The following is a 27228-nucleotide window of genomic DNA, read 5'->3' as shown; positions in this document are numbered from 1 at the left end:
AGAGATGCTTAGCACTTGTTGGCCCTTTTGCCTTCACTCTGCGGTCGAACTCGCCCCAAACCATCTCGATTGGGTTCAGGTCCATTGACTGTGGAGGCCAGGTCATCTGGCGCAGCACCCCGTCACTCTTCTTCATGGTCAAACTCAAATAGCCCTTACACAGCCTGGAGGTGTGTTTGGGGTCATTGTCCTGTTGAAAAATGGACGGAATAGCATGCCGCTGCAAGATGCTGTGGTAGCCATGCTGGTTCAGTATGCCTTCAATTTTGAATAAATCCCCAACAGTGTCACCAGTAAAGCACCCCCACACCATCACACCTCCTCCTCCATGCTTCACGGTGGGAACCAGGCATGTAGAGTCCATCCGTTCACCTTTTCTGCGTCGCACAAAGACACGGTGGTTGGAACCAAAGATCTCAAATTTGGACTCATCAGACCAAAGCACAGATTTCCACTGGTCTAATGTCCATTCCTTGTGTTCTTTAGCCCAAACAAACACGTCTCTTCTGCTTGTTGCCTGTCCTTAGCAGTGGTTTCCTAGCAGATATTCTACCATGAAGGCCTGATTCACACAGTCTCCTCTCAACTCTGTGTGGCATTGACCTGGTCTGTAATCTGAGCTGCTGTTAACCTGCGATTTCTGAGGCTGGTAACTCGGATGAACTTATCCTACACAGCAGAGGGGACTCTTGGTCTTCCTTTCCTGGGGCGGTCCGCATGTGAGACAGTTTCTTTGTAGTGCTTGATGGTTTTTGTGACTGCACTTGGGGACACTTTTAAAGTTTTCCCAATTGTTCGGACTGACTGACCTTCATTTCTTAAGTAATGATGGCCACTCGTTTTTCTTTACTTAGCTGCTTTTTTCTTGCCATAATACAAATTCTAACAGTCTATTCAGTAGGACTATCAGCTGTGTATCCACCTGACTTCTCCACAATGCAACTGATGGTCCCAACCCCATTTATAAGGCCAGAAATCCCACTTATTAAACCTGACAGGGCACACCTGTGAAGTGAAAACCATTTCAGATGACTACCTCTTGAAGCTCATCAAGAAAATGCCAAGAGTGTGCAAATCAGTGATCAAAGCAAAAGGTGGCTACTTTAAAGAACCTAGAACATGACATATTTTCAGTTGTTTCACACTTTTTTGTTATGTATATAATTCCACATGTGTTAATTCATAGTTTTGATGCCTTCAGGGTGAATCTACAATTTTCATAGTCATGAAAATAAAGAAAACTCTTTGAATGAGAAGGTTTGTCCAAACTTTTGGTCTGTACTGTATATATATCATCTTAATCTCTTATTGTTCCCTTTTTTTGTTCTTTTTATTCCTGTATTATGCACTTAAAATATAATATAATATAATATATATCTTCTCTTTTATTATCATCTTCAACCTATTATCACTATAATAGCCAACGGCTATAGTAAAAGCCAACCCAATAGCCAACATCTTTGATAATATCTTTATTGGATAATAGAATGATTGGATAATTATTTTCAACCAGAAGGTATTTAAAGTCCAAAGTAGAAGTATGCAGGTACTACTGATGAAGGGAAAGGATACTCCCCGAAATGCGTTTGGTACCGACCCAAGAACCCTGCATATCCTGGATTAGCATTGAAAGACCGCACATAAGGATCCAGACACAGGGGATCCCAATTTTTTATTTATAACGGACATACCGCCAATTGAACACATCCCCCCGCTGACGCAGACACCAAATATCCGGTGACGTCACCGCCACGTGGGACGCTGGGCAGAGGAGAGGCGAGTGCTACCCACGCGAACACCGGACCACTAACGACAGACTGCGGGGGAATCAAAGGTACTAGGGCATAATACAGTTTCAGTGTGGGACGCCATACTGAGGTAGCATATGCCCATCACCTAAACCTCTGCTTTTTAACTTTTTAAGTGCATTGTATTACAAATAAGTGGACCGTGTTCCCCTAAAAGGGTGTATTCTTCTAAAATTTCAAGGGGAAGTTTACTCTTAAAGGGGCCTACTCTACCCCCTCTCGTTTAAACTACACAGTTACATCCCCTATCTACAGTTACTACCCCTCCTGGGCAACCAGAGATAGATATAGATATAGATATATATATATATATATATATATATATCTATATCTATATCTATCTCTATAACTATGAATGGACAGTCTATGAAGATTCTACCTATTACTTAGTTTTACGTCCGGATTCCCTACTGGCCCTTCTACTACAAAGACTCTCAATACAAAAAAAACAATCTCAATACCGACTGAATTTTTATCTATACAACTTTTTTTCTTATCACCTTCCCTACATCGACTCAAATATATTTCGCATCCATATTTGTATCTATATATTTTTTACCTATATTTTATTAGCTATATTATTAAAGGTGTATATTGTATATTTAACTATATCCGAGATTGTCCCCATTTTATTTAATCCAGCTGTTTGAGTGCCTGTCTATCAAGTTCTTTCTGTCTTTCAAACCCTATTTATTCTGGTTCTGGTGAACCAGTTAGACAGCAGCACCTCATCCACTTCAGTAGTAAGGTGAGCCACCACAACAGTTTGTTACGTACTATTCATGCTGTAATTAAAAAGTGAAAGTTTGATTGATGATTATTATTATGTCCCATCACTTTTGGTTCCTTAACTCACACCTGGCCATGGAACAGCTGAGAAGCCAATTGTCCCATTACTTTTGGGTCCTTAACCACTTCAACTCCGCTAGCTGAAACCCCCTTAATGACCAGGCCACTTTTTACACTTCTGCACTACACTACTTTCACCGTTTATTGCTCGGTCATGCAACTTACCACCCAAATGAATTTTACCTCCTTTTCTTCTCACTAATAGAGCTTTCATTTGGTGGTATTTCATTGCAGCTGACATTTTTACATTTTTTGTTATTAATCGAAATTTAACGATTTTTTTTTGCAAATAAAATGACATTTTTCACTTTCAGCTGTAAAATGTTGCAAAAAAAAACCACGACATCCATATATACATTTTCCGCTAAATTTATTGTTCTACATGTCTTTGATCCAAAAAAAAATGTTTGGGCAAAAAAAAAAAAAAATGGTTTGGGTAAAAGTTATAGCGTTTACAAACTATGGTACAAAAATGTGAATTTCCGCTTTTTGAAGCAGCTCTGACTTTCTGAGCACCTGTCATGTTTCCTTAGGTTCTACAATGCCCAGACAGCAGAAAACCCCTACAAATGACCCCATTTCGGAAAGTAGACACCCTAAGGTATTCGCTGATGGGCATAGTGATTCATAGAACCTTTTATTTTTTGTTAGCGGAAAATGATGATTATTTTTTTTTTTTTCTTAGAATGTCTCATATTCCACTAACTTGTGACAAAATAAAAACTTCCATGAACTCACTATGCCCATCACAAAATATCTTGGGGTGTCTTCTTTCCAATATGGGGTCACTTGTGGCGTAGTTATACTGCCCTGGCAATTTAGGGGCCCAGATGTGTGAGAAGTAGTTTGCAATCAAAATGTGTAAAAAAATGGCCTGCGAAATCCGAAAGGTGCTCTTTAGAATGTGTGCCCCTTTGCCCACCTAGGCTGCAATAAAGTGTCACACAACTGGTATTGCCGTACTAAGGAGAGGTTGGGGAATGTGTTTTGGGATGTCATTTTACATATACCCATGCTGGGTGAGAGAAATATCTTGGCAAAAGACAACTTTTCCCATTTTTTTTATACTAAGTTGGCATTTGACCAAGATATTTTTCTCACCCAGCATGGGTATATGTAAAATGACACCCCAAAACACATTCCCCAACTTCTCCTGAGTACGGCGATACCACATGTGTGACACTTTTTTGCAGCCTAGATGTGCAAAGGTGCCCAAATTCCTTTTAGGGCATTTTTAGACATTTGGATCCCAGACTTCTTCTCACGCTTTAGGGCCCCTAAAAAGCCAGGGCAGTATAAATACCCCACATGTGACCCCACTTTGGAAAGAAGACACCCCAAGGTATTCAATAAGGGCCTGGCGAGTTCATCCAATTTTTTTGGGGGTGCATAAGTTAGCGGAAATTGATATTTTTTATATATTTTTTTTCTCACAAAGTCTCACTTTCCGCTAACTTGGGACAAAAATTTAAATCTTTCATGGACTCAATATGCCCCTCAGCGAATACCTTGGGGTGTCTTCTTTCCAAAATGGGGTCATTTGTGGGGTGTTTGTACTGCCCTGGCATTTGAGGGTCTCCGCAATCATTACATGTATGGCCAGCATTAGGAGTTTCTGCTATTCTCCTTATATTGAGCATACGGGTAATGAGATTTTTTTTTTCCGTTCAGCCTCTGGGCTGAAAGAAAAAAAATGAATGGCACAGATTTCTTCATTCGCATTGATCAATGTGGATGAAAAAATCTCTGCCACAAAAAAAAAAAAAGGAGGGGAAAGGCGTCTGCCAGGACATAGCAGCTCCGCCCAACATCCATACCCACTTAGCTCGTATGCCCTGGCAAACCAGATTTCTCCATTCACATCAATCGATGTGGATGATTAAATCATTGCCGGGATTTTTTATTTAATTTTTTATATACAAAGTGTTTGCCAAAGCATAGGAACACCGCCTCCTCCTCAGCTCGTATGCCTTGGCAAACGTATCTTTTACTGCAGAGGAGAAATCTCGTCTTGCAGCACCGCATACACCGACTTGCGTGTAATCTGACAGCAGCGCAATGCTTCTGTCAGAATGCACATCAGTGCTGCAGCTAGTCGATCGGTTGGTCCACCTGAAAAAAAACAGGCGCAACGCAATAATTTTATTAACTTTGGAACAGAACATATAAACTTAAACTTTTTGAACTGAACATTAACCTTTTTGCTTACTGGAGTTTTTATTTATTTTTATTTATTTTTTACCTTTTATAGAACAAACCTCTCCTTCCCCATGGGTCAATGTGCAAAGCGCAAATCGCCCAAAGATGTGGCGAAGTGCGTTATGCACTTTGTCCCAGGTGAAAGGAGACATTTGCAGCAGCTGTATGTGAATGGGCCCTAATAGCCCTGTGTGCCTGTCCTGGTGAGATGTGATCCCTATGCTAGGTGTACCTGTGTGTGGTACTTCCGGAAACACTCCCCTAAGCATAGGGCAGGGTGGTCAGGACAGAAATAGCGGGTGTCACGCCTAATTCCACCCCTGCTACAGACACGGCATCTTTTTCGGGGTGACTGTTGGGTTGAGGTACCAGCAACGACATTGGGGAAATGCCGATCGTGTAGACGGCTAACTACACTGGTGGATGGGACCACGGAACCTCCTGGGTACAGGAGGTTCTCAATGATCTCTTCCTGAAATTTGAGGAAAGATCGTGTTCTCCCAGCCTTACTGTAGAGAACAAAACTATTATACAGAGCCAATTGAATCAAATATACAGACGCCTTCTTATACCAGCGTCTGGTTCTGCGGGAAACTAAATACGGAGACAACATCTGGTCATTGAAGTCCACCCCTCCCATGTGAAGGTTATAGTCGTGGACTGAGGGGGGCTTTTCAATGACACGGGTTGCTCGCTCAATTTGTATTGTCGTGTCTGCGTGAATGGAGGAGAGCATGTAAACATCACGCTTGTCTCTCCATTTCACCGTGAGCAGTTTTTCGTTACACAAGGCAGCCCTCTCCCCCCTTGCAAGATGGGTGGTAACGAGCCATTGGGGGAAGCCTGCGCGACTAGTTAGCACGGTGCCACAGGCGCCAATCTGTTCTAGAAACAAATGCCTAAAGATGGTACCCCTTGCCGAATAAGGGTGACACCAAGTCCCAGACTGTCTTCCCACTGCTCCCCAGGTAGTCAGGGCAACCGACCGGCTCCAGGGTCTGATCTTTTTCCTCATAGATCCGAAATTTGTGGTTATAGCCTGTGGCCCTTTCACAGAGCTTATACAATTTGACCCCACATAAAATGTATTAGGGACTCGTCTACGCGGATGTTTTGCTCTGGGGTATACAAATCTGCAAATTTATGGTTGAAATGGTCTATGAGGGGCCGAATTTTGTGGAGCCGGTCAAAAGCTGGGTGGCCTCTGGGACGGGAGGTGGTGTTGTCGCTTTAGTGCAGAAAACGCAGGATGGCCTCAAAACGTGCCCTGGACATAGCAGCAGAGAACATGGGCATGTGATGATTTGGGTTCGTGGACCAATATGACCGCAATTCATGCTTTTTAGTTAGACCCATGTTGAGGAGAAGGCCCAGAAAAATTTTAATTTCGGAAACTTGGACTGGTTTCCACCGGAAAGGCTGGGCATAATAGCTTCCCGGGTTGGCGGTTATAAATTGTGTGGCATACCTGTTTGTTTCGGCCACCACTATGTCTAAGAGCTCCGCAGTCAAGAACAGCTCAAAAAATCCCAGGGCCGAACCGATCTGAGCTATCTCAACCCGAACTCCAGACTGGGCGGTGAAAGGGGAAACTACAGGTGCGGCTGAAGTTGGGGACTGCCAATCAGGGTTTGCCAGCACCTCAGGGATTCTAGGGGGTCTACTGGCCCGTCTTTGCGGTGGCTGCGACGGGGTAACTACTGCTCGTGCCACCGTACCAGCTTCAACTGCCCTTCTGGTGCTCGCCACTTCACCAGGTTGTACGGCAGTGCTGGTACTAGGTCCTGGGAGGGCTGCGCTGCTGGTGTATGCCTCACCACGTAATCCGACAGCGCCAGCCCCACTCTGCTGCCCTTGAAGCGGATCCTGCGCAACCTGTGGTCTAACGACACGGGGCCGGGTACTCCTGGTGCTATCAGGGACCTCAGCCTCCTCGTCCGAACTTTGGGTCAGAGTGCCACTGCTTTCTACAGGTTCATATTCTGACCCGCTAGATTCGTCAGATGAGGGTTCCCATTCCTCATCCGACTGGGTCCGAAGCCTGTAGGCCTCTTCAGAAGAATACCCCCTGTTTGTCATTTGGGCAACTAAATTTAGGGGTATTCCCTGAGACTACCCAAGAAAAAAAGCAAGCCTGTTTTACAAATGGGAGGCTAGCGAAGCACCGGAAGCCGCTGCGGTTGATAAAAAAAATATCAAAACTGATTTTTTTATCGCCGCAGCGCGTGTAAAGTAAATGTGCAGTGATAAAAAAATAAAACATTTTTTGTCACTGCGGTGGGGCGGGCGTGGGCGAACGCACGTGTGGGCGACCGATCAGGCCTGATCGGACAAACACTGCGTTTTGGGTGGAGGGCGAACTAAAGTGACACTAAAAAAGTACAAATGCTGATTAGCGATACGCTAATCAGCGAATAAGTGACTGCGGTGCGGTGGGCTGGGCGCTAACTGATCCCTAAACTACCTAACCAAAGGGTTAATTGGGGTGCAGGGGGTGATCTGGGGCTAAAGTGTGGTGTTGGTACTACTCACTGTGAAGCCTGCTCCTCTGCTGGATCTAACCGACCAAAAGGACCAGCAGATGAGCAGGGCAGCCATATAACAGATCATATTTACTAATATGATCTGTTATCTGGCACTTGATTGTTCTTTTTTTTTAAATAATCAGCTTGCCAGCCGCGATCATTGGCTGGCAAGCTGATGACGTGACCCCCCTTGACGAAATGCCGACCCGCATGCGCGGACCGGCTAAGCGCGTCATCTCGCGTCTCGTGAGATGACGCGTATATGCGTCAGTCTGCGCAGCGCTGCCGCCTCCGGACCACAGATCTGCGTTAGGCTGTCCTGAGGTGGTTAATAAGTGTGAGGCACATATGCAAACTGTTGTAATTCCTACACCGTTCACCTGATTTGGATGCAAATACCCTCAAATTAAAGCTGGCAGTCTGCAGTTAAAGCACATCTTGTTCGTTTAATTTCAAATCCATTGTGGTGGTGGTGTATAGAGCCAAAAATGTTAGAATTGTGTCGATGTCCCAATATTTATGAACCTGACTGTATGTGCAGACAATCTTTTTACAAAATGGACTTTAGTATTTAGTATCACTTATTAGATTAATGAGGGTGGTGCTTTTGCACCCAAAGGCTCCGCTTCCTGTCTGCTATGCTGTGCCCCCACCACTGTGACATACAGGCCTGGGAGTAAAACATTCACGTCTTGCCTTGATGTCTCGTGGGGGCACTTTCGGAACATGTGCTGTAACGGTATGGTGGTTGCCCATATGCCTGACAGTCTCCTGGTATGCATGCTAAGTGTAAACAAAAGTGCAGTGAATTCGGCCTAAATTCCATTATTTTTAAATTTTCCTATTTTTTTGTGATTTTAAATTTTGTGTAATTTTATATGGGAAAATATTGTTAGGTTTCCTATAGCAGATTATGAAACAAGTGCATATTGCAGTATTTTTTTTAACTTATTTTTGTATGTTGCACATTCATAGCTGATATTTTATTTTCTCGGGTATATTGCTGCCTACTACTTGTTTTGATTTTTATTTTATTTTTTCTTGCAGACAGATAAAATAATGGAAGATCAGGACCTGATAGACATTGGGATTCTGGACTTACAACATCGTCGACAGATTCTTCAAGCAGCTCATTCTCTACCAAATGTGAGCAGCAGGCAGTATTTGTAGATATCCACAAATTCCAACACTGTCTTAAAAATTTGATCAGTTCTTTATGTTCTCTAGTAAAATTACATTTACAGTTTGATTATTTTATATATAAGTTTTGTTTTGCTCATTTATTATAGAACTGTATTGTTGGACTACATGACTCACTCTTTTGCAAGAAAAAAAAATTTGCTCTGCTCTCTGCATACTTTTTGTCATTCTCTACGCTCCACTTCAACCATCTGTCCTGCTCTACCTTCCACTCCCCTTGCCTGCACTTACTACTTTGCACTTTGCTTTGTGTTTGGGCTGCCTCAATAGTAATACTGTATATACTTATTTTATTGCTACTGTAACAGTGAGGCCAGTCAGTACGGCCGCCATCAGAGCAGAAGATGCCATGCCTATATTCTAGTTAGGCAACATTCATAAAACAGAGGCAGGAAGATGTATATTTGAGCAATTATATATGTGAAGGATGGGAAGGTCACTACAGCAATAGTTGATAAACTGTTGTGTTGCTCCATGCAGCTTTGACTGCTACAAATGAAGAAGACTTTAGTATAAGATTAAGGCCGTATGTATTTTGCAGTCTGCAAAAAACAGATCCACAAAGAATACAGATGACGTCCGTGTGCATTCCATATTTTACGGAACAGCTAGCCTCTAACAGAACAGTCATATTCTTGTCCTTAATGCGGACAATAATAGGACATGTTATTTTTATTTTTTTGCGGAACAGACATACGGAAACGAAATTCACATGGAGTACCTTCCGATTTTTTGAAGACCCATTGAAATATATGGGTCCGTATTCGGTTCGCAAAAAAAAACGGAACGGACACGGAAAGAATATGCGTTTGTGTACATGAGCCCTAAATAAGAACACTCAGTGCTATAGATCATTGAGAGCTTGACAAGAGCTCTGCCACTCAGCACGGATTTGCTGAGTGCAGTAATATATTTTTCTCTTTAGCCATCCCAGTCAATTTGAGCAAACCCAGCAGCATATCGATGACATATCTTGGGAGTGCGGAGTATTAGACCTGGACCAATCAACTATTGATGGCCTTTCCTGAGGATACATCATCAATATCAGGAGCCTGGAAAACCCATTTTTAGAAAGAGGAGCAAGGCTCTTATCTTATTTATTTAAAAAAAAGTGGATCTTGTGATTATTAAACATAGTATAGATTCAGTATATTTTGAACATACAGGTCCTTCTCAAAAAATTAGCATATTGTGATAAAGTTCATTATTTTCTGTAATGTACTGATAAACATTAGACTTTCATATATTTTAGATTCATTACACACCAACTGAAGTAGTTCAAGCCTTTTATTGTTTTAATATTGATGATTTTGGCATACAGCTCATGAAAACCCAAAATTCCTATCTCAAAAAATTAGCATATCATGAAAAGGTTCTCTAAACGAGCTATTAACCTAATCATCTGAATCAACTAATTAACTCTAAACACCTGCAAAAGATTCCTGAGGCTTTTAAAAACTCCCAGCCTGGTTCATTACTCAAAACCGCAATCATGGGTAAGACTGCCGACCTGACTGCTGTCCAGAAGGCCATCATTGACACCCTCAAGCAAGAGGGTAAGACACAGAAAGAAATTTCTGAACGAATAGGCTGTTCCCAGAGTGCTGTATCAAGGCACCTCAGTGGGAAGTCTGTGGGAAGGAAAAAGTGTGGCAGAAAACGCTGCACAACGAGAAGAGGTGACCGGACCCTGAGGAAGATTGTGGAGAAGGACCGATTCCAGACCTTGGGGGACCTGCGGAAGCAGTGGACTGAGTCTGGAGTAGAAACATCCAGAGCCACCGAGTACAGGCGTGTGCAGGAAATAAGCTACAGGTGCCGCATTCCCCAGGTCAAGCCACTTTTGAACCAGAAACAGTGGCAGAAGCGCCTGACCTGGGCTACAGAGAAGCAGCACTGGACTGTTGCATGTCATTCGGAAATCAAGGTGCCAGAGTCTGGAGGAAGACTGGGGAGAGGGAAATGCCAAAATGCCTGAAGTCCAGTGTCAAGTACCCACAGTCAGTGATGGTCTGGGGTGCCATGTCAGCTGCTGGTGTTGGTCCACTGTGTTTTATCAAGGGCAGGGTCAATGCAGCTAGCTATCAGGAGATTTTGGAGCACTTCATGCTTCCATCTGATGAAAAGCTTTATGGAGATGAAGATTTCATTTTTCAGCACGACCTGGCACCTGCTCACAGTGCCAAAACCACTGGTAAATGGTTTACTGACCATGGTATTACTGTGCTCAATTGGCCTGCCAACTCTCCTGACCTGAACCCCATAGAGAATCTGTGGGATATTGGGAAGAGAAAGTTGAGAGACGCAAGAGCCAACACTCTGGATGAGCTTAAGGCCGCTATCGAAGCATCCTGGGCCTCCATAACACCTCAGCAGTGCCACAGGCTGATTGCCTCCATGCCACGCCGCATTGAAGCAGTCATTTCTGCAAAAGGATTCCCGACCAAGTATTGAGTGCATAACTGAACATAATTATTTGAAGGTTGACTTTTTTTGTATTAAAAACACTTTTCTTTTATTGGTCGGATGAAATATGCTAATTTTTTGAGATAGGAAATTTGGGTTTTCATCAGCTGTATGCCAAAATCATCAATATTAAAACAATAAAAGGCTTGAACTACTTCAGTTGGTGTGTAATGAATCTAAAATATATGAAAGTCTAATGTTTATTAGTACATTACAGAAAATAATGAACTTTATCACAATATGCTAATTTTTTGAGAAGGACCTGTATATAACTGGATTTTATTGTATAACAATTTGCCATTTACCTGAGAACTATTTAAGAGTCCTTTCACATGTATCTCGGCCCCAGAATGAGCCACGATCAACCATATAGAAGTTGCTCAAAGAGCCTTTTACACTGCATACTTTATGGGGATGACATTTAGTTTGCATATGATCATTCACAAACCTCCCGGTTACACAGTAAAACATGTTGGCGACAGTTTTTTTATTTTATTTTAAGGCCAGCATAAAATAAATAGGCCAAATGTTCTTAATGCGTTCATTCAGCTGATTACCACCCCAGTGTAAAAGGGCTACTCCTTTGGAACACCAAGGACGTTTTAAATTGCATGCATTTTTATTTTATTTTTTTACTATTTTATTTTGTGTAAATCCTCTGTGTGTCTAAGTATACAGTTCACTAAAAATTGCATAATCTGTAAAAAACAGCCTGTGGTTAAATAAGTTATCACATGACTAATGTTAAAATGTAAATATGACATTATAATAGTATATGACAAGAATAACAAGTAACTACCGTGATACGGAAACATTTTATTGAATAACTAGCAAGTTGTTCCAGAGGAAGGCAAAAAAAAAATGTGAGGTAGAAGCCAATTTTCCTCACTTTAGGGGAATAAAAAATTCCTTCCCGACTCCAATCAGGCAATCAGAATAACTCCCTGGATCAACGATCCCTCTCTAGTAGCTATAGCCTGTAATATTAATACTCTCCAGAAATACATCCAGGCCCCTCTTGAATTCCTTTATTGTACTCACCATCACCACCTCCTCAGGCAAAGAGTTCTATAGTCTTACTGCTCTTACCGTAAAGAATCCTCTTCTATGTTTGTGTACAAACCTTCGTTCTTCTAGACGCAGAGGATGTCCCCTCGTCACAGTCACAGTCCTTGGGATAAACAGATGATGTTATAGATCTCTGTACTGACCCTGATATATTTATACATAGTAATTAGATCTTCCCTCAGTCGTCTTTTTTCTAAGGTGAATAACCCTAATTTTGATAATCTTTCTGGGTAATGTAGTTGCCCCATTCCAGTTATTACTTTAGTTGCCCTTCTCTGGACCCTCTCCAGCTCCCCTATGTCTGCCTTGTTCACTGGAACCCAGAACTGTACACGGTACTCCATGTGTGGTCTGACTAATGATTTGTAAAGTGGTAGGACTATGTTCTCATCACGGGCATCTATGCCCCTTTTGATGCAACCCATTATCTTATTGGCCTTGGCAGCAGCTGCCTGACACTGGTTTTTGCAGCTTAGTTTGCTGTTTATTAAAATTCATAGATCCTTTTCCATGTCAGTGTTACCGAGTGTTTTACCATTTAGTATGTACGGGTGACTTGCATTATTCCTTCCCATGTGCATAACTTTACATTTGTCAGTGTTAAACCTCATCTTCCACTTATCTGCCCAAGCCTGCAATCTATCCAGATCCCTCTGTAGTAGTATACTGTCCTCTTCAGTGTTAATTACTTTACACAGTTTAGTGTCATCTGCGAAAAATTTTATTTTACTATACAAGATCATTAATAAATATATTGAAGAGAATAGGGCCCAATACTGACCCCTGAGGTACTCCACTAGTGACAGTGACCCAATCTGAGTATGTACCGTTAATAACCACCCTCTATTTTCTATCATTGAGCCAGTTACTTACCCACTTACAGACCTTTTCTCCCAGTCCGAGCATTCTCATTTTATATACTAACCTTTTATGTGGTACAGTGTCAAACGCTTTGGAGAAATCCAGATACACGTCATCCATTGATTCGCCGCTGTCAAGTCTAGAACTTACCTCCTCATAGAAACTGATTAAATTAGTTTGACATGACCAATCCCTCACAAAGCCATGCTGATATGGCGTTATTTACTTATTTCCGTTAAGATGCTCTAACATAGCATCCCTCAGCAAACCTTCAAACTGTTTACCCACAGCAGATGTTAAACTTACCGGCCTATAGTTTCCAGGCTCTGTTTTTGGACCCTTTTTGAATATTGGCACCACATTTGCCATGCGCCAATCCTGTGGGACATTCCCTCTCAATATAGAATCTGCAAATATCAGAAATAAGGGTCTGGCTATGACATTACTTAATTCCCTTAGGATACGGGGGTGTATGCCATCCGGTCCTGGAGATTTGTTTATTTTAATCTTTTTAAGTCGCTGTTGTACTTCTTCCTGGGTCAGACAGGACACTTTTAATGGGGAATTTATTTCAACATTCAGCATTTCATCTGACAGTTTATTTTCCTCAGTGAATACATTGGATAAAAAAAATATTTAACAGCTTTGCTTTCTCCTCGTTGCTCTCTGCGACTCCCCTCTCATTACGCTTTAAAGGATCGACACCTTCAGATTTATATTTTTTAACATTTATGTAATTGAAGAACATTTTAGGGTTAGTTTTACTCTCTTTGGCAATTAATCTCTCGGTCTCTAGTTTGGCCGCTTTTATTAGTTTTTTACATGTTCTATTTTTTTCCTTATAGTTTTTCAGTGCTTTAGTGCTACCCTCCTGTTTTAGTGTTTTATATGCTTTCTTTTTGTCATTTATTGCTTTCTTTACAGTTCTGTTTATTTATCCACATTGGTTTCTTTTTGTTCCTTATTTTATTCCCATACGGTATGTACCTCTCAAAATGAGATTTTAGGATGCTTTTAAAGATATTCCATTTTGTGGCTGTATTTTTATTTGTGAGGACTTTATCCCATTTAGTTAGGCCTATGGCCTCTCTTAGTTGGCTGAATTTAGCTTTTTTGAAGTTTCGTATTTTTGTTCCTCCCTGTATAAACGCTCTTTTGAATGATAATTGGAAGGTTATTACTTTGTGGTCACTATTTCCCAGGTGTCCCCCAACCTACACATCTGTTGTTCTGTCAGGTCTATTGGTTAATACTAAGTTCAGTATGGCCGTCCCTCTAGTCGGGTCCTGAACCAGTTGGGAGAGGTAATTGTCTTTGGTTATTGCCAAGAACCTGTTTTCTTTATGAGACATACAAGTTTCAGTTTCCCAGTCTATATCTGGGTAGTTGAAGTCCCCCATAATAACTATCTCATTTAGTAGTAGATTTTCTGTGGACTCTGGTATATTAGGTGGTTTATAGTAAACTCCTATTAGTAATTTATTATTGTTTTTAGCTCCATGTATCTCTACCCGCAGTGACTCCACATGTTCATGTCCCTCAGTTATATCTTCACAGAGTGTGGGCTTTAGACAAGACTTTACATAAAGGCAGACCCCTCCCCCTCTCCGGTTTTGGCGATCCTTTCTAAACAGATTGTAACCTTGTACATTAACTGCCCAATCATAGCTATCATCCAGCCATGTCTCAGTTATTTCCACTATGTCATAGTCCTCCTCACACATCACTAATTCCAGTTCTATTAGTCAGGCTTCTGGCATTAGTATACATACATTTGAGAGGTTTATGTGAATTTTTTACCCTACACCTTTCCTTCTCAACTGTTATAGTCCCTCTTTCCATTCCTCCCCCAGTCCCACTACCTTGCCCCCGGTCTCTATCTGCACTATCTTCCCCTCCTATAATGTAATTTCCCTCCCCCCAGTCCCTAGATTAAACACTCCTCCAACCTTCTAGCCATCTTTCTCCCCAGCACAGCTGCCCCTTCCCCATTGAGTTGCAGCCCGTCCCTACGATAGAGCCTGTAGCTGACAGAGAAGTCGGCCCAGTTCTCCAGGAACCCAAACCCCTCCTTCCTACACCAGTACTTGAGCCACTTGTTAATCTCCCTAATCTCCCGCTGCCTTTCTTGTGTGGCCTGTGGTACAGGTAGTATATCGGAAAATGCTACCTTTGAGGTCCTTGCCCTAAGCTTTTGAAGAATGTAGAAGTTTGAAGAATGTAGAATTTTTTTCATAGGACAACATTGGAGAGCCTACAGAGAGAAACAAACGTCTTTTAACCCTTTCACTGCCAAGGATTTGTGCAATACATTATCACTTTAAATGCTTGCCACAGTTACAATAGAAGTTCTAGAGCTCTTTATCTTGGTATCATAGACTGATAAGGATAACAATGTTTTGAGCTATTTATTTTGTGACTCCATATCTCACCACCCATTTCAGCTTCAGACCTGAGACTGCCATCATTTTATTGACAATCATTTTGATTACTTCATTCATAAATTGGACCTGGAACTATTTAGTAAATGATTAGTTATGCAGATTCTTGTCACGTAACTGCATTGTTACTGCTTTGCTCCTGGTGGTGGATCAATCTTTTTCTTCTTGTATACTACAAATTACAACTTGTTCTAACATTCCCTAATAGCTCAGTGTGTTATTGGGTTGATTCCCAAGTGAAAAGTCACTGGTTTGAATCCAGGAGCAGCCATTAAGATAATTTCCCAAGAAAAGAGGAACATCATCCAGCTCATTGATAGTGGTTAGAGATAAGTGAAATTTTCAAATATTCTATTCAGACGGTTTGCCAAATTATCCCCCAAAAATTGATTCAATACGACTATTGTGCATTTCAGAAACATGCATAGGCAGTCCGCTGTGGTAGTCTAACAGTTACTTTGATCTATTCTGATGCATCAAGCACTGGTGTGTGGAAATCCTGGCTGATCCACGCCTGATTCATCTTTGCGACTCCATCAACCATGGCAGTGGAATGTGAGCACAGAGAGATTCCCACCCACCCCTGCTCAGACCTTCGTGAGGATGGGCAATGTCGCACATAGGCAGCGGCCAACTGACTACATAGAATGTCTCGATAGTAGTTGAATATATCGTCCCTCCCAGCGGGTAGAAAAAAGGCCCTCATTTTGGAGCGGTAGTGAAGGTCTAATGGTGGAGAGACAGTAGTCATTCTTCAGCCGAATGGTGGTAATACGGCTTTCACCACGCAAGCAACTCTGCATGCATCTTGTCATTTGCGCCAGGAACTCTGAGAGACTCCCTGTCTCCATCTCCACTGCATACTGCCACGGTGTGTCGGGGTCATCTTGCCTGGTCTTCCTAATCATTCTCTAGCTCCTCCTGCTCCTCTCCTGTCACTTGTGCAGAAAAAACACCCATTTCTCTATACATTGCTTGTGCATGAATGTCCTCCAGTTCAGCCCCTACAGGGCTCAGGTGGCGGTGACATGTAGGCACCACGTCTCCTGTTCCCTGGACAGCCAGGTTTTGTAGTGCCCTGGAGAAAGGAGTACTTTGACATTTGTAGACATTTGCCTATGAAAATGTAAAACTTTTTACTTTATTTCTCTTGAAAGGGTTGACATATACTGTTTATTACTGTGTTACTGCATTCTATATATATGTTGTGATATATATCCTGTTTTTGATGCCAAATTGCAGTGGCCGGGTATGGGGTGGCCCCAACGTTACGCTAGGTCCCCAGGTCACCGTCGAGGTGTCACCACGTGTTGCTGCTCTCCGGAAGGGGTGGTAAGGCATGGTGCACCCCAATGGGAAATAAGTCCAGAGATTCAGGATCTGCAGTAACCAGACCATGGGTTACTAGCTCTGTGACTAAGGAGCCACCCGGACTACTGAGCTACAGACCATGGACTCTTGACCAGGATGCCAACCTTCTGAGAGAGAGAGAGGGGCAGCTAGCTCGGGCCTTTCCTAAGCAACAAACCCTTCTTATGCCCAGGGAGGAGACTCTGCCAGACTACTGAGTGACCAGAAGAAGATGCTGCGATGGGGATATGCTGCCACAGACCTTGGATCACAAGCACTGGACCAGGGTACCAGCCTTCTGAGAGAGAGGCCTTTCCTCAGCATCAAACCCTTCTTCCAGGGAGGAGACTGGAAAAGCCAGCCCAATGCCTCGACTGTAATGTTTTTTGTACCTGAATTCCTCCAATAAAGAAGCACCCTGGTTTACTGCAGACCCTGACTCTCTGGACTTATTTCCCATTGGGTGCACCATCCTTTCCAGAGAGCAGCAATATGTGGCGACACCTCAACGGTGTCTGGGGGAATGCAGTGTAGTGTTGGGGCCATCCCAAACCTGGCCACTGCAATTTATCAGCATCTGCTCCTGGATGTGAAGGAGTGGATTGATGTTGTTTATCTCATAGTCCTGGCGACTAAGGCTACTTTCACACTAGTGTTTTTTTTTTTTTTGTGTATCTGTCATGGATCTGCAAAAAACGCTTCCGTTAAAATAATACAGCCACATGCATCCCTCATGAATGGATCCGGTTGTATTATGTCTTATATAGCCATAACGGATCCGTCATGAACAGGATTGAAAGTCAATGGGGGGCGGATCCGTTTTCTATTGTGTCAGAGAAAACTGATCTGTCCCCATTGAGGTACATTGTGTCAGGACGAATCCGTCTTGCTCCGCACCACATTGGAATGTAATGCATTTTGGTGCATTCCGTTTCGTTCAGTTCAGTTTTGTTCCCATTGACAATGAATGGGGACAAAACTAAAGTGTTTTCATCTGCTATTGAAATCCTATGACTGAGCTCAATAGCGGAATTAAAAACGCTAGTGTGAAAGTAGCCTAACAAACAAAAAGTGGCCTTCTGAAAGGGCCTGTGCAAAGGCAGGTGTCACGCATGAGCTGCCACTGGCTAATGTCGAAGTTACACAGGTTAACACATTGCTCCTGTCTGCCTGCATCATTAAAAAATCATTTACGGACTTCCTCTGCTCATATTGTCGGTCCAACATGTGGAAGGTGGAGTTCCAACGTGTGGAAACATCGCATGTCAGGTGACGTTGGGGATCGCTATTTTGCCTTTGTGGATCAGGGAGACTGTGCTTTGCTGTGTAAGAGTAGCTGAAGTATATGTACAGTTTCCTAGCCTTTTTCAGGATGTCTTGCCTTTGAAGAATTTAGGAACCGCTTTATAATCAGATTAAAGATGTGCACCATGCAGGGTGTATGGGTCAGCTCCCCTTGACGCAACTCCATCACAATGTTCTTTCTGTTGTCGGTGACCATAGTTTAAATTGGCGGGAAGAGAGCCTGAATTTGATTTCCTCTTGAAGGATGCAGAGCAGTTTCTCCCCAGTGTGACTCTGTTTGCCCGGGCAAATGAGGTGCAGAACAGCTACTGGAGTAGCATTCCGAATTGTGCTTGCAGTGGAGGCTGAGGAGGAAATTGGCACAGGACTCACAGCTTGAGGACATGGAGGCGGCAGTGCTGTCACCTGGTCAAGTTGCTGGTGTGGCTGGGCAGAAACCACATTTATGCAGTGGGTTGTAAAGGACATATATTGTCCTTGACCGTAATTACAGCTCCCTATGTCAGCACTGCTGTGAACTTTAGCGGACACTGACAAGCCTAAGGACTGGCCAACCTTCTGTTCAACATACGTGTGCAGGGCTAGTGCAGCCTTTTTGGAGAAGTAATGACTGCTTTGGACTCTCCACCTTGGCTTGGCACAAGCCATCAGTTCTCTAAAAGGTCCACCACATGGAAAGGGAGGGACTGCAGTTCCAGCAGATTGGCCAGGAGCAAGTTCAGCTTCAGCGCCGTTGGATGAGCTTACACATACGGTTGTCTTTTTGCAATTGCCTCGGTGATCGATTGCCGACGAAACGAGTGGTGCAGAGGAGCAGGAGCATCAGGACCAGTAGATGGTGGGAAAGAGATAGTTACCTTTTGCTGAGGTGGTGGAGCCTTGACTGCAGAAGAATGGGTTTGAGCTATTGGGTGATGCAGCAGTTGCTGCGACAGGTTGTGTTTCCATAGGCCACTTCATGGTGATGTTGCATGTGTTGACACAGGTCTGTGGTGACAACCTTGGCACCCTGGCCACGCTTCACCTTCTGCCCACAGATTCTACAAATGGCCACACTGCCATCTTCTGTAGGCTTGATGAACTTCTGACTCACGGCCTCACTACTACCCTGCTGGCTCAGCCGCTGCCTCACGTGCAAACTGCCACCCTCTTCTCCTGATGAAGCCCACTCTTCACCCAGCTTCCATTTGCTATCGGCTACATCATCATCAACTACTGTTTTCACTTCACTGTTATCACCCTCTCCAGTCTCAGGGCCACACTGTACTGTAACTATAAGGGTAAACAAGCAGTATTGTCAGGCCTCAATTTACACCAGAATCAAGGATGAATGTATGTACTTAGGGCTGCAGTAAACGAATATTTTTGTAATCGAGTATTCTATCGATTATATTTCTCGATTCATCGAGTAATCTAATAAGAAAAAGCTACTTAAAATAACGTACGTAATTAGGTATGTATAAAGTTATTGGTTTGAAGGGGTTAATAACTTTATACATGCCTAATGCCAAGGTGCTTCCATTAACCCCTCCAAACCAATAACTTTATACATGCCCATTGGGTTTGGAGGGGTTAATGGAAGCACCTTGGCATTAGGCATGTATAAAGTTATTGGTCTGAAGAGGTTAATGAAAGCACCTTGGAGGTGCCTTCATTAACCCCTCTCTAAACCAATAACTTTATACATGCCAAGGTGGTGCTTGCAGCCTCCATTAACCACTCTCTCTCCATCTGCCTCCCCCCAGCCTCTGATCTGCTTGCCCCCACCTCTGATCTGCCCCCCCCCCAGCCTCTGATCTCCCTCCCCCCTCCCCCCAGCCTCTGATCTGCCTCCCCCCAGCCTCTGATCTGCCTCCCCCCAGCCTCTGATCTGCCTCCCCCCAGCCTCTGATCTGCCTCCCCCCAGCCTCTGATCTGCCTCCCCCCAGCCTCTGATCTGCCTCCCCCCAGCCTCTGATCTGCCTCCCCCCAGCCTCTGATCTGCCTCCCCCCCTCTCCCAGCCTCTGATATGCCCCCTTTGGTAACGCAACCCCCCCTCCCTCCCTCCCCAGTATTAATCATTGGTGGCAGTGGCCACAGGGTCCCCCTCCCCCCCCCCATCATTGGTGGCAGTGTCAGTTCCGATCGGAGCCCCAGCAGTGTAATGCTGGGGCTCCGATCGTTTACCATGGCAGCCAGGAGTCACGCTACTGAAGCCCTGGCTGCCATGGTATGTTAGTAGTGAGCAGAGAGCAGCGCATTATACTCACGTGCGCTGTGGCCGCCGGTCGCTCCTTCTTCTGTCTGTGTGGCGGATTGCTAATGCTTACAGCATTAGCAATGCGCCGCACAGACCTATAAGAAGGAGTGACCGCCGGCCACAGCGCACGTGAGTATAATGCGCTGCTCTCTGCTCACTACTAACATACCATGGCAGCCAGGGCTTCAGTAGCGTGACTCCTGGCTGCCATGGTAACCGATCGGAGCCCCAGCATTACACTGCTGGGGCTCCGATCGGAACTGACACTGCCACCAATGATGGGGGGGGGGGGGGTGGAGGGGGACCCTGTGGGATATGGCCGGAACATTCATTGGTGGTGCAGTGGCCACAGTCCCTCCCCTCCTCTCCTCCCCTCCCCTCCTCTCCTCCCCTCCCCTCCTCCTCCTACTTGGTCTTCAGCGGCAGCCGTGCACAGTGGGGAGGGAGAGACTCCCTCCTCCTCCCTCAGCTGTGCCGGCCGCTCAGTCCTGCCTCTCTGGCTCCGGAGGACACTGAAGTGGTGAGTGAGACACTTAATTTCACTCCCGCTCCGTGATCAGGGAAACTGCATCGATGAATTTTTTGACTCGATTTAATCGAGTTATTCGAATAATCGTTTCAGCCCTATATGTACTTATGTAGAATATAAAATTAAACACCCCAAAACTTTTGCATTTTCACCCAAATTATACAATTGGGGATTATACAGTCCTACAGTACTCATAGTAACATAGTGCGGATATACTTGCATATATTTAGTACGGATATACAGTACAGACCAAAAGTTTGGACACACCTTCTCATTCAAAGAGTTTTCTTTATTTTCATGACTATGAAAATTGTAGATTCACACTGCAAGCATCAAAACTATGAATTAACACATGTGGAATTATTCAGTGTGAAACCACAGAAAATATGTCATATTCTAGGTTCTTCAAAGTAGCCACCTTTTGCTTTGATTGCTGCTTTGCACACTCTTGACATTCTCTTGAGGAGCTTCAAGAGGTAGTCACCTGAAGTGGTCTTCCAACAGTCTTGAAGGAGTTCCCAGAGATGCTTAGCATTTGTTGGCCCTTTTGCCTTCACTCTGCGGTCCAGCTCACACCAAACCATCTCGATTGGGTTCAGGTCCGGTGACTGTGGAGGCCAGGTCATCTGGCGCAGCACCCCATCACTCTCCTTCATGGTCAAATAGCCCTTACACAGCCTGGAGGTGTGTTTGGGGTCATTGTCCTGTTGAAAAATAAATGATGGTCCAACTAAACGCAAACCGGATGGAATAGCATGCCGTTGCAAGATGCTGTGGTAGCCATGCTGGTTCAGTATGCCTTCAATTTTGAATAAATCTTCAACAGTTTCACCAGCAAAGCACCCCCACACCATCACACCTCCTCCTCCATGCTTCACGGTGGGAACTAGGCATGTAGAGTCCATCCGTTCACCTTTTCTGCATCGCACAAAGACACGGTGGTTGGAACCAAAGATCTCAAATTTGGACTCATCAGACCAAAGCACATATTTCCACTGGTCTAATGTCCATTCCTTGTGTTCTTTAGCCCAAACAAGTCTCTTCTGCTTGTTGCCTGTCCTTAGCAGTGGTTTCCTAGCAGATATTCCTACCATGAAGGCCTGATTCACACAGTCTCCTCTTAACAGTTGTTCTAGAGATGTGTCTGCTGCTAGAACTCTGTGTGGCATTGACCTGGTCTCTAATCTGAGCTGCTGATAACCTGCGATTTCTGAGGCTGGTGACTCAGATGAACTTAGCCTACGCAGCAGAGGTGACTCTTGGTCTTCCTTTCCTGGGGCGGTCCGCATGTGAGCCAGTTTCTTTGTAGCGCTTGATGGTTTTTGTGACTGCACTTGGGGACACTTTCAAAGTTTTCCCAAATTTTCAGACTGACTGACCTTCATGTCTTAAGTAATGATGGCCACTCGTTTTTCTTTACTTAGCTGCTTTTCTCTTGCCATAATACAAATTCTAACAGTCTATTCAGTAGGACTATCAGCTGTGTATCCACCTGACTTCTCCACAACACAACTGATGGTCCCGACCCCATTTATAAGGCAAGAAATCCCACTTATTAAACCTGACAGGGCACACCTGTGAAGTTAAAACCATTTCAGGTGACTACCTCTTGAAGCTCATCAAGAGAATGTGCAAAGCAGTAATCAAAGCAAAAGGTGGCTACTTTGAAGAACCTAGAATATGACATATTTTCAGTTGTTTCACACTTTTTTGTTATGTATATAATTCCACATGTGTTAATTCATAGTTTTGATGCCTTCAGTGTGAATCTACAATTTTCATAGTCATGAAAATAAAGAAAACTCTTTGAATGAGAAGGTGTGTCCAAACTTTTGGTCTGTACTGTACTTGCATATAATTAAAAGTGAGTACCCTAAAATCTCTATCATGTCGCAATTTCACCCCAATTAGAAAATTGAGGATTAATGTTATTGTTTGAGAAACACTAGGTAATAGTAACTACAATATAATTATATTCCCCCTAAATTATAAAAGGCAAACTCTGTCAGGCAGAACAAATAAACTGAATTTCAAAAAGGCTAATTTCCCTGGGTTGAGGGCAGCATTTCAGGGCATAGACAATGTGCTCAAAAGACAAGGGGGCACTGCCTCTGATTGGAGACTAAAAAGTTCAGTTTCTGGAAGCATTACAGCTACTTTACTGTAAGAACTGTGAAGCTGTGGAATAGACTTCCTCAGGGCGTGGTCACAGCAGGAACAGTAGACCGTTTTAAAAAGGGTTTAGATGAATTTTTCAAAGTAAAAAAAAAAAAATTAATGCTTATGAAAAAGTGTAGAAATTGGAGTTTCAATTCCTTTTGGGATTCGCATCCCCACCTATACCTTGATTGAAATTGATGGACATATGTCTTTTTTTAACCACATTAACTATGTAACAGATTGACTTGCGTAAAAAAAAAAAAAACTCGAAGACCCTAAAATCTGTAGTATCCAGCCGCAATTTCATCCCAACTAGACCATGAAGGATTAACGGATGGGCAGGATTAATTATTACTGGAATGTATCAAATAATGCAAACATCCTAAAATATGTACTGTTAGATCACTTTTTGTAACCCCAGTTAGCCATACTTTACACAGTTCAATTGTCTCTGCTCTCTTCCCTATAGTGTGGATAATGCCTTTCTATTATATGAATAAGCTGTCCCTGAACTGCTCACTAAACACTGTCCTTAGTACCAATAACGTCTTTCCCTACACTAAGTTAACTGGAAAATGACAGACAGGGCAAGAGGAGAAATTTTATAGTGCTGTGACATCACAGGGGCTGGCTATCTGCTGGTTGGCTGTTTGCATGTCATAATGGGTGCTCCCGGGCTTCTTACTTCCTCTTTGTAACACGTGCAGCAGCCATTTTAAGAAAAATGCGATCCGTTACCATGAGTGTGAGGAAATTCAACTTTGGAACAAATAAAATTTCCTGTTTATTGCCAAACTGCCATGACAGTTGAAAGAATATGAAATGTAGTCTGTCCATCCATTTCAAAGCCAAGAGGTGGACATCCAGGCAAAATATCGCAATCGCCAATATGGCTCATAACAAGGTCTATCTTATCTGGCGTGAGAAACATGGCAGTGGAGGTGGATTGTATGTTTTGTAATAGTGAGATCATAGATGTCCATGCAAGCACTGTGTGACACACATTACATGAGTCTGGAATGGTGGCGCAAAAAAATGGTGAAGAAGCCTTGACTTCAGTATTGTCATAAGAAACATTTGCTCGTGTTTGCAAAAATGTATGAACAGTAAAACATTGGAAATGGGTGATTGAGACGAAAGTCAATAGCCTGGGCTTAGATGGATGGAAACCGGGGCTAACAGATTGAGAAAATGAAGGAACTGACAAGTTTGGTGGAGGAAGTCTGAAGATATGGGGTTGTTTCATAGCCAAAGGCGTTGGGTACTTGACCAGAAATAATGGTGGACTTAATGCTGAGCTACTGTATATGTGAGTATCCTACAAGACAAGTTACTTCGTATACTCAACTACTATGGGTATGAAAAGGACGCCATAGTATTCCAATAGGACAACGACCTGAAGCATATGTCTAGATTGACAAAGAAATGGTTCAATTACAATGCAGTAGAGGTGCTGGATTGGCCCCACAGTCCCCAGACCTTAACCCATTCGAACACTTGTGGGTAGAGTTGATGAAACAGCTGGATTCGTACGTCAGCGAGTCAACCAATATGCAATAGCATTGGGACTGTTTAGATGAGACCTGGGGATCAATTTTGGTCGAGAAATGCTTGAATCTGCATAACTAATCATATGCCAAATAGTTGCAAGTCCATGTGTATGTGATAGCAAAGTATATTGTAACATGATGGTAGTTTCACATTTGAAGATGTAGTGGATGGTGAGATATGGAGCCTGTCACATACGGAGGACCAGACCGGCCCACCGCGTCACTTGACAAGGGTTGCCTAAGCCATTCAGGCCGATTTACCTCATGCCCTCACATGCTGTTATGTCCTACGCCACGCCGTAACTAGAGCATAAATCGCCACCTCAAGTCTGCAAGCACACCCACGCACTAATATAAAACTTTCAATGCCACCATCTGTCAGTTATAAGGTCGACAGGACACCCCTGAGTTTTTCCACTCTCAAGCATACACACACATACGGTAGTAAGCCTCATGGAAAAACAACGTACAGCCTCAGACTGCTCACACACTTCATGGAGCTAATAGGTTCTTAAGGTTACAAGACAAACCATCAAACTTTTAGGTTTAATGTATAAAAAATACAGTACTTGGTTACAAAAAATGATTAACAAAAGACATACATAAATGGCAAACAATTGTAAAATAAAAAGGAGGAAACAAAGAACGTTCTAATACTTAACATTTGTGTGGTAAAAAGTCCTTTCCTCCCTGGAGATTTGGGCAGAGTAATGGTGCACAAATCAATTTGATTGGATCTCCCACTTTGTGACACCCAAATATCCAGAGACTGCATGTTTATGCCTTTCCTCCAGGGGCAGGCCTGAGGGGGATTTTCCCTCCCACCTCTGTCTCAGCCCCTCTGGGCTGAGCTTTATTACCCATGCAGTCGGCCCATTGGCCATCTAGAGAACAGGTAAGAAAATATCAAAAATATAGTTTCCCAGTTGCCCTGGTTAAGATCCAGACCCCCCAAAAAAGAAAAGTGATGAAGTTCTATTTTCTTGTTCTCTCTGAAATCATGATGTACAAAACATCTGGGTATTCGAACCGCTCTCAAGTTTTGCAAGTCTCTTCCAACTCTCCCACCTTGGCTTCAAAATTTCAGGTATGGGCTCGTCCCATCCCAACTTGTGTCTGCAAAATTCTTGTAGTATTTCTCTGGTGCCAAGAATTCAAATGGATCATATATAGAAGCCACTGTGGAAAGAATGGTACTTCTAGTTGCAAATTTCTCTTTAATAGATACTTCAAAGACGAACTTGTCATTCTCTACATTCCATCCCAATCCAAGTACATTCTGGACTGGAAGATGATCGTAATTGAGATCTACATTCCTCATTGTTCCTGCACTTTCAGAGTCACTGATGGATTCCAGTACCTCTCTGTTGTTTGAGATAAATTTGTGAAGGCACAGGTTTCCGCTTTAACATAACTCTTGACTTTTTTTCACTAGATTGATTGCAGATTCTGTGGACTCTAGACTTATACGACCATCATCTACATAAGTTTTTCTATAGAAAATGTGCTGCTGATGGGCAATCCTTTTCATTCTGATTGGCCGGTTACTTCACACCACATTTGGCACAACCTGGAGACTATGCTGCTCCAAACAAGTTTACTTTCATTCTGTATTGTGTTGGCTCTGTATCTCAGTCCTCCCACCATAGAAACCGCAGGAAGTCTCTATCTTTTTTCTTTACATGACACAACAACATCGTACTTTGCTGAGCAATCAAATACTACTCTAATCTTATCTGGTTTCTTTGAGTGGTTGACACCTTGATGTTGAATGTACCACATTTCTCCTTCTTTAGTTTGGTTATTAACTTTCTTTGCATGCCCTTCGAGGATGCCTTCCATGAATTTCAAATAATCATTCTTGAGTTTGAGATCTTTTCCCATCCTTTTCTTCAAACATTTCAATCTTACTAGGGCAAGATTTCTGTTTTTTGGCAGACGAGGTCATTCTCTAAAAGGGCATTTCAAGATGACCTTGTTGATTCTGCTGAATACTTTCTTCTAGAGTATTTACAAACTTTGTCTTCTTGGTATACACTCTTTTCTTTAGAACTTATGTCTGCAAAGTTGGTTTCAAGGATCTTAAATACTTGAAACCAACTTGGACAGATATTCGATGACACAATCCTGTCACCTGTCTTGAGTTTGGGATCAGCTGTTTTCCTCCAACAACACCCCATTTTAGATCAGTTTGAACAGTGTAGGGTTCACCCTTTTCTCCTGTGATTTACCTTTTGTGATATCAAGACAATCGTAACCTATCAACAGTCCAACACCAAACTCCTTCAGCTGGGACATTTCATGTGATATGACAGGTGCTCCCATTTATTGGCTTTTTCACAGGTAGGTATGCGATCTTGATATACAGGTATCTCATCTTTTGTAGAAGCTGAAGGTAGATCTAATGTGAAGTTTGAATGAAGTCCTCTAACTCTCAGTCCTTTGACTGTTCACTAATGTGTCTCTTCCAGTCATTGTGGTGAGTTTGAGCTTCACTGGTTGTCTAGTCACTTGTAATTTCTTGCAGATTTCTTGATCAATGAAGGCGACGTCACTCTGGACATCCAGTAGCGCATAGGCGTATACCTTCTTGTTCCTCCTTTTAGGATTTGAAATGCAAACTGGTACAACCATTGATGTGCCATTGCTTTCTCCTTCCCTCACTCTGCAAGAGAAT

The 27228-nt window shown here is 43.1% G+C and overlaps 1 protein-coding gene across 5 annotated transcripts in view; it reads left to right on the top strand.

Annotated features, from left to right (window-relative positions):
• ANKS1A (ankyrin repeat and sterile alpha motif domain containing 1A) overlaps positions 1–27228 on the top strand; it is a 731235-nt gene that overhangs the window by 226205 nt on the left and 477802 nt on the right. For all 5 annotated transcript variants that reach the window (XR_006388413.1, XM_044288191.1, XM_044288189.1 and 2 more), the window contains one exon: positions 8429–8527. Coding sequence is in view for 4 of the 5 variants with exons in the window: in XM_044288191.1 (XP_044144126.1) it covers positions 8429–8527 (99 nt within the window). In the remaining variant the exon portion in view is untranslated. The remainder of the gene's footprint in view (positions 1–8428; positions 8528–27228) is intronic.

The sequence above is a fragment of the Bufo gargarizans genome, chromosome 3, assembly GCF_014858855.1.
Source record: "Bufo gargarizans isolate SCDJY-AF-19 chromosome 3, ASM1485885v1, whole genome shotgun sequence".
NCBI classification, from domain to species: Eukaryota; Metazoa; Chordata; class Amphibia; order Anura; family Bufonidae; genus Bufo; species Bufo gargarizans.
The sequence above is the reverse complement of the archived record's forward strand: the minus strand, read 5'-3'. Positions and strand labels throughout refer to the sequence as shown.